The sequence below is a fragment of the Mustela putorius genome, unplaced genomic scaffold, assembly GCF_011764305.1.
Source record: "Mustela putorius furo isolate JIRA1106 unplaced genomic scaffold, ASM1176430v1.1 tig00003869_pilon_pilon_pilon, whole genome shotgun sequence".
NCBI classification, from domain to species: domain Eukaryota; kingdom Metazoa; phylum Chordata; class Mammalia; order Carnivora; family Mustelidae; genus Mustela; species Mustela putorius.
This window is the reverse complement of record NW_025422021.1, coordinates 9464941-9477973: the sequence shown is the minus strand read 5'-3', so window position 1 is coordinate 9477973 and position 13033 is coordinate 9464941. Positions and strand designations below refer to the sequence as shown.

The 13033-nt window shown below is 47.8% G+C and overlaps 1 protein-coding gene across 2 annotated transcripts in view; it reads left to right on the top strand.

Annotated features, from left to right (window-relative positions):
* Positions 1-1445: 1445 nt before the first annotated feature.
* ITGA6 (integrin subunit alpha 6) overlaps positions 1446-13033 on the top strand; it is a 77529-nt gene continuing 65941 nt past the window's right edge. For both annotated transcript variants that reach the window (XM_045066567.1, XM_045066566.1), the window contains exons 1-2: positions 1446-1554; positions 1612-1899. In XM_045066567.1, the coding sequence (XP_044922502.1) occupies positions 1718-1899 (182 nt within the window). In that variant the 5' untranslated portion in view covers positions 1446-1554; positions 1612-1717. The remainder of the gene's footprint in view (positions 1555-1611; positions 1900-13033) is intronic.

The following is a 13033-nucleotide window of genomic DNA, read 5'->3' as shown; positions in this document are numbered from 1 at the left end:
GAGAGAGAGAGAGAGAGAGAGAGCAAGCAAAGCAGGGGGAGAAGCAGGCAGAGGGAAAAGCAGGCTTCCCCCAGAGTAGGGAGCCAGATGTGGGACCCCAGCCCAAGGCAGACACTTAACCAACTGAGCCACCCAGGTGTCCCAATATATATACTTTTTAATTGGCCTATTGCATAACAAGATCTAGTGGCGGGTCTATTTAATAACTACTGTAATTAATGATATTGTAACAACTATGCTGTGATGTAAAAAACAAAAACAAAAACAAAAAAACCCCAGCGAAAAACAAAACCTGTGGGTTCTACTGGAGACTAAGTCCTAGATACATATCCCACTGCCACTGTGGTGTTTCCCTTCCATTTATAAAGGAAGGAAATGCTAAATGTCAGAAGAGAGTGAAAATAAAAAAGTAAAATTTTTTTGTCACCCCAGTACCACAGTAACCCTGTCTGTCTCTGCGGCTGAAGAACCCCGCCAATAAAGTTGCCCCAGAGGTCAACACCGTGCTGAGGCCCCACCCCAAGCTCTAGAGGCAGGAGACTTCAGGCCACCCACACAGAGCTCAGAGCTGCCTCTTGGCAAGAATCTAGTCCTGGGAATTTGGGGAGGAAATAAGAGCTCCTGAGATCGTAGGTACCACCTTACACACCCATCCTTTCCTGTTGAGAAGCTGCTTCTCCGCTTTAGAGCACCTAGAAAATGAAATTGCTTACACCAGGGTGACTTGTCCCCAAAGCTCTCCTTTTCACGGGGCATATCCCTGGGTGCTCAGGGTTAAGGCTGAGCTTCAGTTTTCTAATCTGCGAATTGTTATGCAGATTGTTATGAGGGCTAAATGGGCTATAAAATGAGCTATATAAATTGTATAGCACTATCCAAGTTTGCGCTATCATTTTGGACGGTTAGTTCTTTGAGGGCCGAAAACAATCCACGCAGCTCCCTTCCCCAAGGATCTGGCGAGCGTTAAGCGGTCCAGAAGCACTCGTGGACTGAATGAATGAAGCGAGCATTTGCACGTGGGCTCGGGTCGGCGAGAATCCGCTGCTTAAGGCGGTCGGGGACAGTGCATCATAGCACTTCTTGCGTAACAGGTAGTAAACGCCTTTCTGGCTCCGCACGGAACGGCAACCACAATTCCAGGGCTTCTTTCCCGGAGGACCCTGGGGATGGAGCTGCGGGGCCGGGAGCTCGTCTCCCCCCAGCACCCAGATGTCCCACGCCGGCTTCCGGGCCAGGTAGGCGGCGGCGGGAGAGGCGTGGGGTGGCGCGGGAGGGGCAGCACCGCGACCCCGCGCAGCCAGGCCGGCCGGGAAGGTGCAGGCAACCCGGCCCCGCGCCGGGCGCGCGAGGAGGGGCCAGAGGGGTGGGGAGGGGCGGGGCCGGCGTCCTAGTCACTTGATAAAACGCCTGCGAGTCTCCAGAGAACAACGGGCTCATTCAGCGGTCAGGAGCTGCCCGCGAGGGGGAGCGGCCGGGCGGCTAGCGCGACTCGTCCCGGGGGTGGGGCCGGCGCGGTGGCCAGAGGAGACGAAGGTGGCTGCGGCGGCGGCGGCGGCGGCGGCGGCGGCGGCGGCGGCGGCGGCGGCGGCGGCAGCAGCAGCAGCAGCAGCAGCAGCAGCAGCAGCAGCAGCAGCCCCGCAGCCCGGCAGCCTCGAACCCGGCCCGGAGCGCAGGGCTGCAGCCTCGGCTCCCGCTCCACCTCCCGGTGCGCCCGTCCATGGCGGCCACGGGGCAGCTGTGGCTGCTCTACCTGTCGGCGGGGCTCCTGTCCCGGCTCGGCGCCGCCTTCAACTTGGACACCCGCGAGGACAATGTGATCCGGAAAACGGGGGACCCCGGGAGCCTCTTCGGCTTCTCGCTGGCCATGCACCGGCAGCTGGAGCCGGAGGACAGGCGGCTGTAAGTTCCCGACTTCCCAGCCCCGCGGCGGCGCCGGCCCGCGCGCGAGGAGGGGCGAGGGCGAGCCGCGTTCCCGCCCGCGGGCCCTGCCGGTGCGGCTGCCCCGCCCGGGACTCCGCGGGCCCCCGGGGGAGCGCGGCCAGCCGCAGAGCCGGTCGCGGCGCCTCCCCCATTCAGCCCTAGAAACCCGAGGACCCCGGGGCCGAGCCCCGCGGACTGCGGCCCCGGTGCCAGGCCAGGCTGTTCTTGGCCCCGGGAGAGTTTACTATTTTTTTTTTCTCTCTCTCTCTCTTTCTTTTTAAACAAAGTGTTTTCCGGCGGTCCTTCCCTTCGGGCATGTTTGCTGGGAACCCGGCAGGTGGCACGCTTTGCTGAGCCTCACGTGTGTGTTTGGAGCGGAGGTGGTGGTGGTGGTGGTGGGGGGGTGACCCAGGGTGTAGGGTCGCCGTGTCGCCGCTGTGGGCTTGCTGGGAGCGTTGTTCCGGAAGATCCAGGCCTTTCCCAACTTCACGCAACACCCGGCTTCCCCGCAGACTAGGGAGCCCCGCAGAAGTTGGAAAGCCACTTTTCATCTTGCCCTGGCGTGGCTTTCCCCGCACGGCGGGCGCTCCTGTGGGAGCTACTCTAACATACCCCCTCCCCTCCTTTTGAAAGATGGAATTGACCAAGCACCTGTTCGCATGACTAGATCAGCTGAGAAAAACAAGATCTTATGAGTGGTGTGCCCCGTCCCCCGCCCAGGCCCCGAAGCGTCTGGCGGTACCCAAAGACCCTTTAGGCCCCTGCATTGCGCAGGCCCAAGCCGAAGGGTTAAAGCAAAATATCAGATCTGGGCTGGGGCTTTGCAAACACAGTTTAGAAGATCACTACCTCCCCCCCGCCCCCCCGGCCCGCCCATAGTATAGCGGTGTTCCTCCCGCGAGAAAGTGGAGACTGGCACTGCTCAGCTTCTCTTTTTTTTCTTAGACAGTGTTTGGTTCCCACATGATCTAACTCTTGAGGCTGGAGAGGGTTTGGGAGTCTTCATCTAGATCTGTACTACTGAGAAATAAACTCACCGAGGTCCCCTCCTCCCCTAACGCTTTTAGTTGAACCAAGGTCCTTCCAGGACCAACAGACCGGAGAAAGCAAAGGGCAGCCACGGCAAGAGAGGACTTTGTGTTTATGAGGGCGGAATGGGACGTTAGAGCTGGAGGAAACCTCTTGATTTCTGCGACTAACAACTTCGGAGCTGGTGAATCTTCACGTCAGATTTTTCTGCTAACACCTGGTGGTGAAGCAAAGATATTTGTTGGGGGTGGGGAGGCTGAGGGCTGGTGGTCTGCAGGGCTGGCCGGTTGCTTGTACTCGGCCTTCTCTCAGAAATAATTGCTAAGCTGTAAATCTGAAATGAGAGGTGGTTTCTGTGACCTCAGTTAATGGATGACGTTTGGTGTCTCTGAATCCTTAGGGTGTGTAAATGTGCATCCGCCCACATGGTGCATTTGAACTGCTTAGTGCAGCCGTGGTTGTGGACTGGCAGAGGGGACACCTTCAGCCTGATATTCTTGTGCACCTGACGCCTACTGACGGTCATGGCTTCCTTGAAATACTTGTTCAAGCCAGCGTTGTAAAGGGGGTGTATTGGGCCAAGAAAATATCTTTGGGATGGAGACTTAGAAAATGTGAGGCTAGCGAGGAATCTGTCGCTGAGCAGCATGCTTGCTGAAACTTGTTATTGCTGTTGCTGCTGCAAGTGCTCCTGTGGGTAGGAATAAGCCTGCCATTGGCGTCTGTGCCTTCTAGAAAGGCTCTGCTTGGAGGGAGTGGCTGATTAGACCCTGGAGTGTATCTTTCCCTTGAGCTTGGAGTGTGGCAGTAACCACACTGCTGGGGGGTGTGGTTTATATTAAATCCTGTCCCCTACTTCCCTTCTTTTGGTAAAGTGTTCCAGCTTCAGCAGCAGCTTTGGGCCTCCCAGGAGAACCAGCACACACAGGCCATCATCACATCAGTTGTCACCTTTGTCTGTAACTGATGTGGGTGCAAATAACAGCCAGTGAGGTTGAGACCCCACAACTTCTGGTCCAGCCTCCTAAACTCTTGCATTCTGAGGAAAAGTTCAGTGGGGAACTGATGAGAGGGAGGTGGGGAGAGAGAAAGAGAGACATGACTTGAGCTCAAATTCCTTCTGGGCTGTGGAGAAGCTGTTAATAATTTTAAGCCTTAGTTTCTTTATCCGTAAAATGGAGGTATTTAATAAGGTTGTTGTGAGGAGTAAGAGACCGCACGTACAATGCTTAACTCCTGCCTGATGTGGAGACTTGCTGACTAAGCACTGGGGGTTAGTGATGATGCATTGAGAAGCACTAATTGAATTCCTACTGTGTGCCAGCTACTGGACAGGTGCTAACCATTCACATTCTGACTGCCAAAGAGCAAAGCCAAAGTTTATTGTAGGTGGGGTAACCGATAATTTAAACTCTTAGTCATATTTATGAAACTCATATTCAAAGCAGTCTGACTTTAACTGGACTTAATTAGACTTGATAAAGTAAATTTGCTGAACAAGAGACTTTATTGAAGCAGGAGAAGTGAAGATTATAGAAAGTGCCGTAGATTTTTGGTGGGTTAAATTTTCTACAACTTTTAAATTTTCAGAAGTTGTGGGGTCTCAACCTCACTTCTTTTTTTTTTTTTCTACAGTGCTATTTAAATATTTAATACCACCTTGAACTCCAGTTAAGATTTTATAACAGAATAATGTATCTGAGAGCCTCAGAACATGTTGGGTGTTTGTAAAACTTTGGGACTGTAAAACTTCACTCAGGGTTTTAGGCTGTGCCTTAAGGGAGTTTGAGACTCCAAATGATGGTGAGGTAGTTGTCTGAATTACTGAGGTCAGGGTGTGTACTCTTGGGGATCTTTTCATTTCCCTTAGGTAGGTAAGCTTAAGTTACCCCTTCCAAGAAGACTGTGTGGGACGACATCTATGGGTATGTCCCTTCTGTGACTCTTAACTGTTCTGGGAAGAGATGGATCTATGTTTGACTATAAGGCAGAACCTAGAAGAAAGAAATCTGTAGATATTCTTATAGAGCAATTCTGGGTTTTCCCTAGTCCATTATCTTCTGAAACTTTCAGATCATCATCTTCCAGAGCTTTTTCTGCTTCTGCTTCTTCTTCTTCTTCTTTTTTTTTTTTTTTTAAGATTTTATGTATTTATTCAAGAGAGAGCATGTGCACACTTAGGGGGAGGGAGAGGAACAAGCAGAGTCCATACTGAGCACAGAGCCTGACATGGGGGCTGGATCCATGACCCTGAGATCATGGCCTGAGTGGAAATCAAGTCGGACACTCAACCGACTGAGCCACCCAGGTAACCTACCCCCTCAACCATTGTCCCTTCTATTCTGACTCTGATGTTTGCTTTCAATTTTTCTCAGACTTGTGATACTTCTGCCTTTAAAATCATTAATTAGTCATCTAGTCATAAAAGTCATCTAGTCCTACTGGCTCTCTTTATAGATGAAGAAACTAAAGTTGAAACTTAGGAAATGTCTGAAGTCTCACAAGTGCTTCAGCAGAATCTTAATAGAATCTGGATTTGAATTGGTATTTCTGGTATTGTAATAATTGTATAATTGGTATTGTGCTCATGCCATCTCTTGAAGGAAATGTCAGAAATGTCTTTCAGACCTGGAGAAATTGGCCAGTATCTGAATTTTTGGAAATGTACTATGTTATGTTGATTTATTAAACTACTTCCCGTATGAATCAGGGCTACCTATTTAAATATCTATGCCTGGATTCTTCTAGTTGACCCTTATTCCAGCTGGCTTTGGATCAGATTTGGGTCCTTCTTTGTCTCTTACTCCCTTCCCTTCTGAAAAAGCCCAGTGAGGGGTGAGTGGAGCTAGCCAGGGATGAGAGCTGTGTCCAAAATGTGGACCTAAGCACTGGCTCCCTTACATTCATTCACAGTGAGGCCCAGGGCCAGTGTCCAGGGACTGTGCTCAGTCACCTTGAGTCCTGAGAGTGGAGAAAGTGCCAAAATGGACAGGGAAACTTAGAGAAGGTCATAGGACTCTGCAAGAAAGGGAAATAGAAAAGATTAATTTTAACACAGGCTGGTATGAGACGATCCAAGTAATGCCTTAGGGTTTGAAAGAATGGATCAGGATACTCGTATGAATAATTTGTCAGGAAAGTCAGGTTAAATGCTCACGTAAGAGTCTCTGTGATTGTAAAGAAGCAGTTAGCATGTTGTTCTTAGTTGTATAGTCCTCTATTTTAGCATAACAATAACATCAAGATTTAGCTTAAGCTTTGGCAACCATGTAGAACTTGAACTATGGTGCCTGGTTACCCTGCGACCTTGGCGCAACATAGTACCGTGGACAGTGTTGGTCAGTGAATTAGTTGGCACTTTCAAGAGGGAGAGTGGAGACATAATAGAAAATACCACTGTATGCTTAGATGACCAGGTCAGTTTTGTGTGGAACACTCATTGGTTCTCAGTCCACCCATCTTAAGAAAGAATGTGATCAATACCTCAAGAGCCAGTTTAAATTTCTCCATGAAAGTCTTTTGAGCCCACCCTACACTATAGCATTTATTTTTCCTTTGAATGTCTGTAGCACTTAGTATCCGACGTCTGTCAGTTCTGATGGCTTCGTGTTTAACTGTTATCTATGATTTTCAGAGGATGAACCAATCTTTCCCAACTGGGTTATAGGTAAGTTGAGGGCAGCGGTTTTAGATTCATTTCTTTGCTTGATGGCACCTAATATATGCCTTGCAGATACGGTGGAGTCCTATCATCATACACTCAATTTAACTTGTGAAATCAGCTCTTTTAGCTCAGGGTAGAGAGAGCAAGAAATCCCTTGATTTAACCCTTTGCCATTCACTGCTCAAAGGAGCTCTTGGACTCTGCTGCCCCCAGGGAAAGGGAAGCTATTGGCATAATGCAAATAGACACCCAAGGTGATAATTCTTGGTTTTTGAGTTGTCGAGAGGACACCTGTCCCAACTCAGGGATTTTCCTGAGTGATTTTAAATTATATTTGATTTTTGCCTTAAAGGCTGACTTGAGAAATACACGTTGACCTGCCCTGCAGTGGGTGCTCAGCATTTGTTGGTTGTTAAAATGAGATGAAATGGAGAGGCTGGCTGTAGGGCAAGATGCTAAAAGCCCTGGACCAGGGCATGTGGAGATCACATGAGAGTAAGCACGTGGGGGTACTTGGGAATTGATGGCTAAAGCTTTACTTATTCAAGGCTTGCAAGGGACTCTTGAATGTGTGTATCTCTCAGGGGAGCGGTGGGGAAGCTGTTGAGCTCCTCCATTGAGAGCTGTGGAGTGGTGATCTGGTTGGACCTTGTCAGAACCAGAGTTCTGCCGGCTTCTTGGGAGGGTGGCCAAGACTCAGCCCTACAGTGATGGTCACCAGGGCCAGCCCCAACCATTTCTTACCCTTTGTGTTTGTTAGATAAATGTTCAAACCTGGGCTGTAAGCAGTGAAGTGGCCATGGCACGTCATTGGGCAAGCTGGTTCTTGGTCTACATCTTCCATGCTTCTGGGACTGTGCAGCATGTGGTTTCTCTCATTGGGTTTGATTATGATCATGGTTACGTGTATATCCTTCTTTCCATTCTACAGTGACCCTGTTTGGAAAGTACATCTCCAAGGAACTATGCCTTATAGCCCTTTGGTAGCTGCCAAGCAGTGGGTAAATACCAGTCGGGGTTCAGTATGTAGATATCAGTGGGCAGACAGATAATCGGCATGGTGAGGGGCTGGGTGGGCAGCGACTTTGTGCACGGGTACCCATGGAGGGTGGACTGTGAAGTAATGGGGCAGAGTTAATGAGGAATACAAACTTCCTGGCATCCAGATCTTCTCAGAGCTCTATGACTTTGGAAGTATCCCCGTACCTTATCCTTGGGGGGCTGGGTAATTTGCACTCTACCCAGGGCAGGGTTGATGATGATTTATTTTCCTGGTCCTTTGTTTGGCATTAATGTACAATAGGAAGGCTGGGTCTGATTGTTCCCAGTGAAGCTGCCTGAGGTTGAAGACGTATGGACGAAGTGTGGAAGTAGTGTGTTCTAGCAGGTTTTTGTTTGTTAAACTGGCACTTGGAATTGGAAACCGTGATTCCTTGGAAATAAATCAAGAGCCTAATTGTTAATTAAGCCCCGAACTGGAACAGGTAGATTGGCTCTTCACCAGTGTGGGTCCCTGTAAGCCTAATAACAGGATGGAATGATCACCATCTCCTCTGTTGCTGTCTGGCTTTTCTGTTTAGGTAAACAAGGCAAGACGGTTCCAAATCCATTTATTCCAGAATTGTTGTGCTTGTAGAATGACTTCTCTCACCAGCCACAGTGTCGCCTCAGATTCTCCCCACATCTCCCTCCGTCCCTCTGTCCCTCCACCCCTACATATACGTGCTGGATTCCAGCACTGGATTCTGCTGTCACTTCACCTAATCCCAAATTGGCAGAAAGACTTGGAAAACTTTGAAGACTCTAAAACCAATGAAGTGGCCAAGAGGGCCATTCTGAATTAGGGGGAAGTGTCACTAAAGCAAGTGCAGAAGGCAAAAGCAAGTGACATGGAGCCACGGACATCCGCTCGCAAGTTTATTTGCTAAGCGGCTACATCTATTTTGCATGTCACACAATCCGAAGATTCCTTTTTTTGAAGAGCCACTTCAGATACAGTAAAAGAAAACCTTTTAACGAAATTTGCTTTCTAAGCCTGAAAGTATAGAAATAAAAATAAACTTTGGAATGGTATGAAAGGGGCACATTGGTTAGCGATATGAAGAATAAACAGAGCAGAGTAATGCCTGTTTCCCCAGGGCTGTGTTTGCTTTATTTGGCGATATCAATGTCACTATAGTTTCTTCATTTTATAAAGGATATTGATTTGTACTAAGGTTAAGTGTGGGTGTTAGGGGAAGTGTACAGATGATAAACATTTTAGAGCCATAAGGGTAGGAGGTCACTGAACTGTAGGTCTCCTGAGCAAAAAACCCTTTTGTCCTGACAGAATTAGAGCCCTCCTCTTTAGGATATATTGCTGTCGGTCAGGTGGTCACAGTCTTCTGTGGTCCTGATAAAGCCACGTAATCTGAAGTTAGCAAGAAGATCCTCAGCAAGGATGGGGTGTGGGAGGGTTGTTCCTGGTGCGAACAGACCACTTGGCAGCAGGAGGAATTTGAAGTCCTGTTTCTGTTTCAGCCCTTCCTGGGTCCTCTTTCTAAGGACTCATCTGTCAGATCATGGCCCGACACCCCTCCAACTGGCAGCATAGGACTGTCTCTTGAGAACAAGGATATTTTGAAGTGAAATGGAAATTAGAATCCTGCAAGGCTTTGGTGAGATTGGAGATGAAAAGTGTTGAAAAACCAGTGGGTTAGGACTTAAGGAATCCCGCTTTGCTGTGACACAAAGAAACCTAAGAGTTTTCAAACAAGGGAAAGCTTAAAGAGGCTCGGACATGATCAGGTGGCTATGTGGAGACATCTTATTCTAGGAAAATGGCTATTGCATCTGAGGCCTCCTGGCTGCTCGTGAGACCTGGCCCAGGTGCCAACTTAGGATACTCAGCAAAAGTTGAGAGCTGGCTTTAAGATCTGAGTGATGAAGAGGCTTCACATGAACCCACAAGTGCAAGAAAAGTTGGTTTTGGACACTGTTGGGCCTTCTAGACACCCAAGAATAGAGAACCTGGAGAAGATGTGTATGAAGCTCAAGGGAGGGTTTCAGGGGCCAGCTGGAAATGTGCTTTAATGTTCAGGGCGTGATAAAGTCATATCAGATGCTGTATCCCAGATGCCAGTTTCGAAAGAAAAAGTATTTTCCATATCTTCTATTTAGAAAGAGTTTGGAGCTGCTACAGAGATGAACTGAGGTCATGGGCATGTGGAGAAGCATCCTGGGGCTCCTGCTCAGGATGATCCCAGAGGTGGGGGCTGCAAAGTGAGGATCCCCCAAGTTCAGCAGCACCACCAGCCATGGCCATCTGAGAAGCTTTTTCACTGTCCTAGAGTAAGAGATGGATCTTTGGTAAGCTCATTTGTTTCTGTGTGCATATTTATGTATAATTATATATATATATATAATATATATATAAATTATATATAATATATATATAAGATATATATAGATAATATATATATAATCTATATATAAGATAATATATAATCTTATATATATATATAAGATTATATATAATTTATATATAATTTTATATTTCAACATAAAAGAAAGTAGGGGTTTTTATCCTTACTTGAACATGAGGAACAAGTAAAAATTGAGAGGGAAATGTGTTCTGGAATTCCAGAGAAACCATAATCAACATTTTTTTTTTAATAGAAGTTGTAAGTTCAACAGATATTCACTGAGCATTTACTATGTACTAGGTACTCTTCTGGTGCTAGAGATATGGAAGCAAACTAAAGTCACTGTTTACTTCTGTTGGGGGAGACACAAAATAAATAGGGGTATTATGTTAGGAGGTAGTGAGTGACATAGAGGAAAAGAAGGTGGAGACAGGTACTGCGGAGTGGTCAGCAGTGGGTCAGCCAGGGAAGACTTCACTGAAAAGGCAAAGCTGTAAGCCATGTTAGTACCGGGGGGAAGAGTGTTTTTGGTAGCAGGACCACCCAGTGCAAAGGCCCTGGGGCAGAAGCATGCCTAGCAAATTTAGAACACCAAGGAAGCTTATGGTCTCCTTGGAGGCAAATTGCGTGGAGCCTTATCGGCCACTGAAAGACTTTGGGTTTTACTCCTGACTTCAATAGGAATCCTTGCAGGGTTCTGAGAAGAGTATGACCTGAGCTGACTTTGATTATCAATGGTTTTCTCTAGCTGCTAGATTGAACATAGACAAGCATGAGGGCAAGGAGAGATGTAGTGATATTAATTAGGAGGCACTTATAAATGACAGATAAGATATGATGGTAGTTTGGGCCATGGTGGTAACAATGAAGATAGAAGTGGTTAGATTCTAGATATATTTTAAAAGTAGAGTTAACAGATGAAGAGAGTGAAAGAAAAAAAGAATGTCCTCAAGATTTTTTGCCTGAGCAACTGGAAGGATGAAGTTGTCCTATGATGGGTTAGGACAGAACATAAGAGGAACGGATTTTGGAGTAAGAGTGAAAGTTTGATTTTTAGACGTGTTAGGTTTGAGATGTCTGGACATCCCAGTGGAGGTGCTGTGTAGGCAGTTGAATGCTGTGTAGGCAGTGGAGGAGGTCTGGGCAGGAGATACAAATAGTGGAGTCTTGGGGGTCTAGGTTGTATTTCCGGTGGAGGACTAAATGCTGAATGAGGTCATGAAGGAAGTGGGGATAGTTACTGAGGGTAAAGCTGTAGGGCACTCCCCAGGCAGAGGTTAGGGAGAGGAAGGCCATGGCCAGTAAGCGGGAGAACTAGGTGTGCTAACCTGGGAGCCATGTGATGAAGGCAGTGATCCATGAGTTGTGTCAGCGACCTGAGAGCTGATCACTGGGATAGCAATGTGGAGACCAGCAGCAGCCTGAGCAGAGCACTTGTGGGGGTGCTGGGAGCAGTGCCTGGTTGGAAAGATGGGTGAGAAGAGAAGATGAATTGGAGACCAAAAAAAAAAAAAAAAGGAACAAAGGAACTCAGTTTTGTTGAAGAGGGGAGCAGAGCAAGAGATAGAAGAGAAATAGGCTCAGGAGGCAACATTATTATTATTGTTTATGATGAAAGCAAGTTACAGCGAGCTGTAACTCACCAGCATGAGGATGTTTCAGTAGAGAAGGCAAAGTGAGCACAGGAGAGGAGAGAGTTGCGGGTGTGCCGTGTGTGGGTGGGTGAGGGGGTGGACCTGCGGAGGGGCAGTCTCCTCATTGGAGCACAGGGGGCTCATCTCCCCACAGAATAAGGGGGCACAGGTGTGGGTAGCTGGGTGCTTGTCCTAGTGGGAGGTTGTAGGAGATTTTTCCTGGTTGCTTCTCATCTCTCATCAATAACCATACTCATTAGCCCTCAGTTCCTCAATAACCTGTGTAGAAGTTTACCTTGTAAGGGATAAGAACTCCATTCTAGAGCTAGAAGAATGTGGGGCTTGAATCCCAGCTTCTTCACGTTCTGTGGATTTGATCTTGGGCAAGGTACTTGTCCTCCTTGGGAAGGTGGTGGTGCTGATAGTACCTGCCCGAGGGGGTTGTGGAGAAGCACTTAGCCTTGTGCCTGGCATATCCAGTAGACCTCAGCCTTTACTGTTATGGGCTCCTTGAAATAGGAGTCGAGTTTCCTCCCCCACCCCGGAGCTTTAGTAGCTATCTTGTCTTGAAAGTCTGGTGGCTAGGAAGCCCTCCCCTCTGAGGGTTAGGTCACAGGTGCAGCTGCCCTATGGTCAAGGGGACTACAGTCATACTTAGGGGCAGTTCATAGGCTGTGGACAACTACAGTATCGTCTTGAAGAGAAGAAGGGGAAATGTCGTGGCTGGTGCAACAGATCGACCAGGAACGTGAGGGTAAGAGGATGAAGAAAAGAACTCGAGAAGCAGAGAGATGGGGTCAGGAGGAGCACTGAGGAGGATGTCCAACAGTGTTAAGTTTATTCAAAGCATTAAGACCATATATGTAGTGATATTACAATAGGAGAAGCAATACATCTGTGTCTAGTTAAACATCCACAAGTTCCCGTAATAAGTTTCACAATTGACTGTAAGCAGACCTCATGACGCCAAATGGCTAATGCCAGTACAATTGTTCTGTATTGATACAGCAAACCTGAAAGTAATTTATGGGCTGTACTAGGGCAGCAAGGACCAGCCATGAACTTATGACCCCAACTAAATTGTTCTCAGTTGTTTAGCAAACGTGTGGGAAGTCACATAGGTGAGGGCACAACACATAGCACAGACCCTTTCTCAGTGCTACTCAACTTTTCCCGTCCTAAACCTTTTATTAGGTTATTCGGACTTTAAAGGAGGCACAAGTCAGGGCCTGGTTTGGTCCTCGTCGCAAGCCTTATTGTGGCCTCCCACAGGGAAACATGGGACTTGGAAGAAGAAAGACAAAATGGCAACACATCAAAACTGTTCAACTATCTCGAGTTCCTTACCATATTTGAGATGCAGAAGACCACAGCTCTCTATA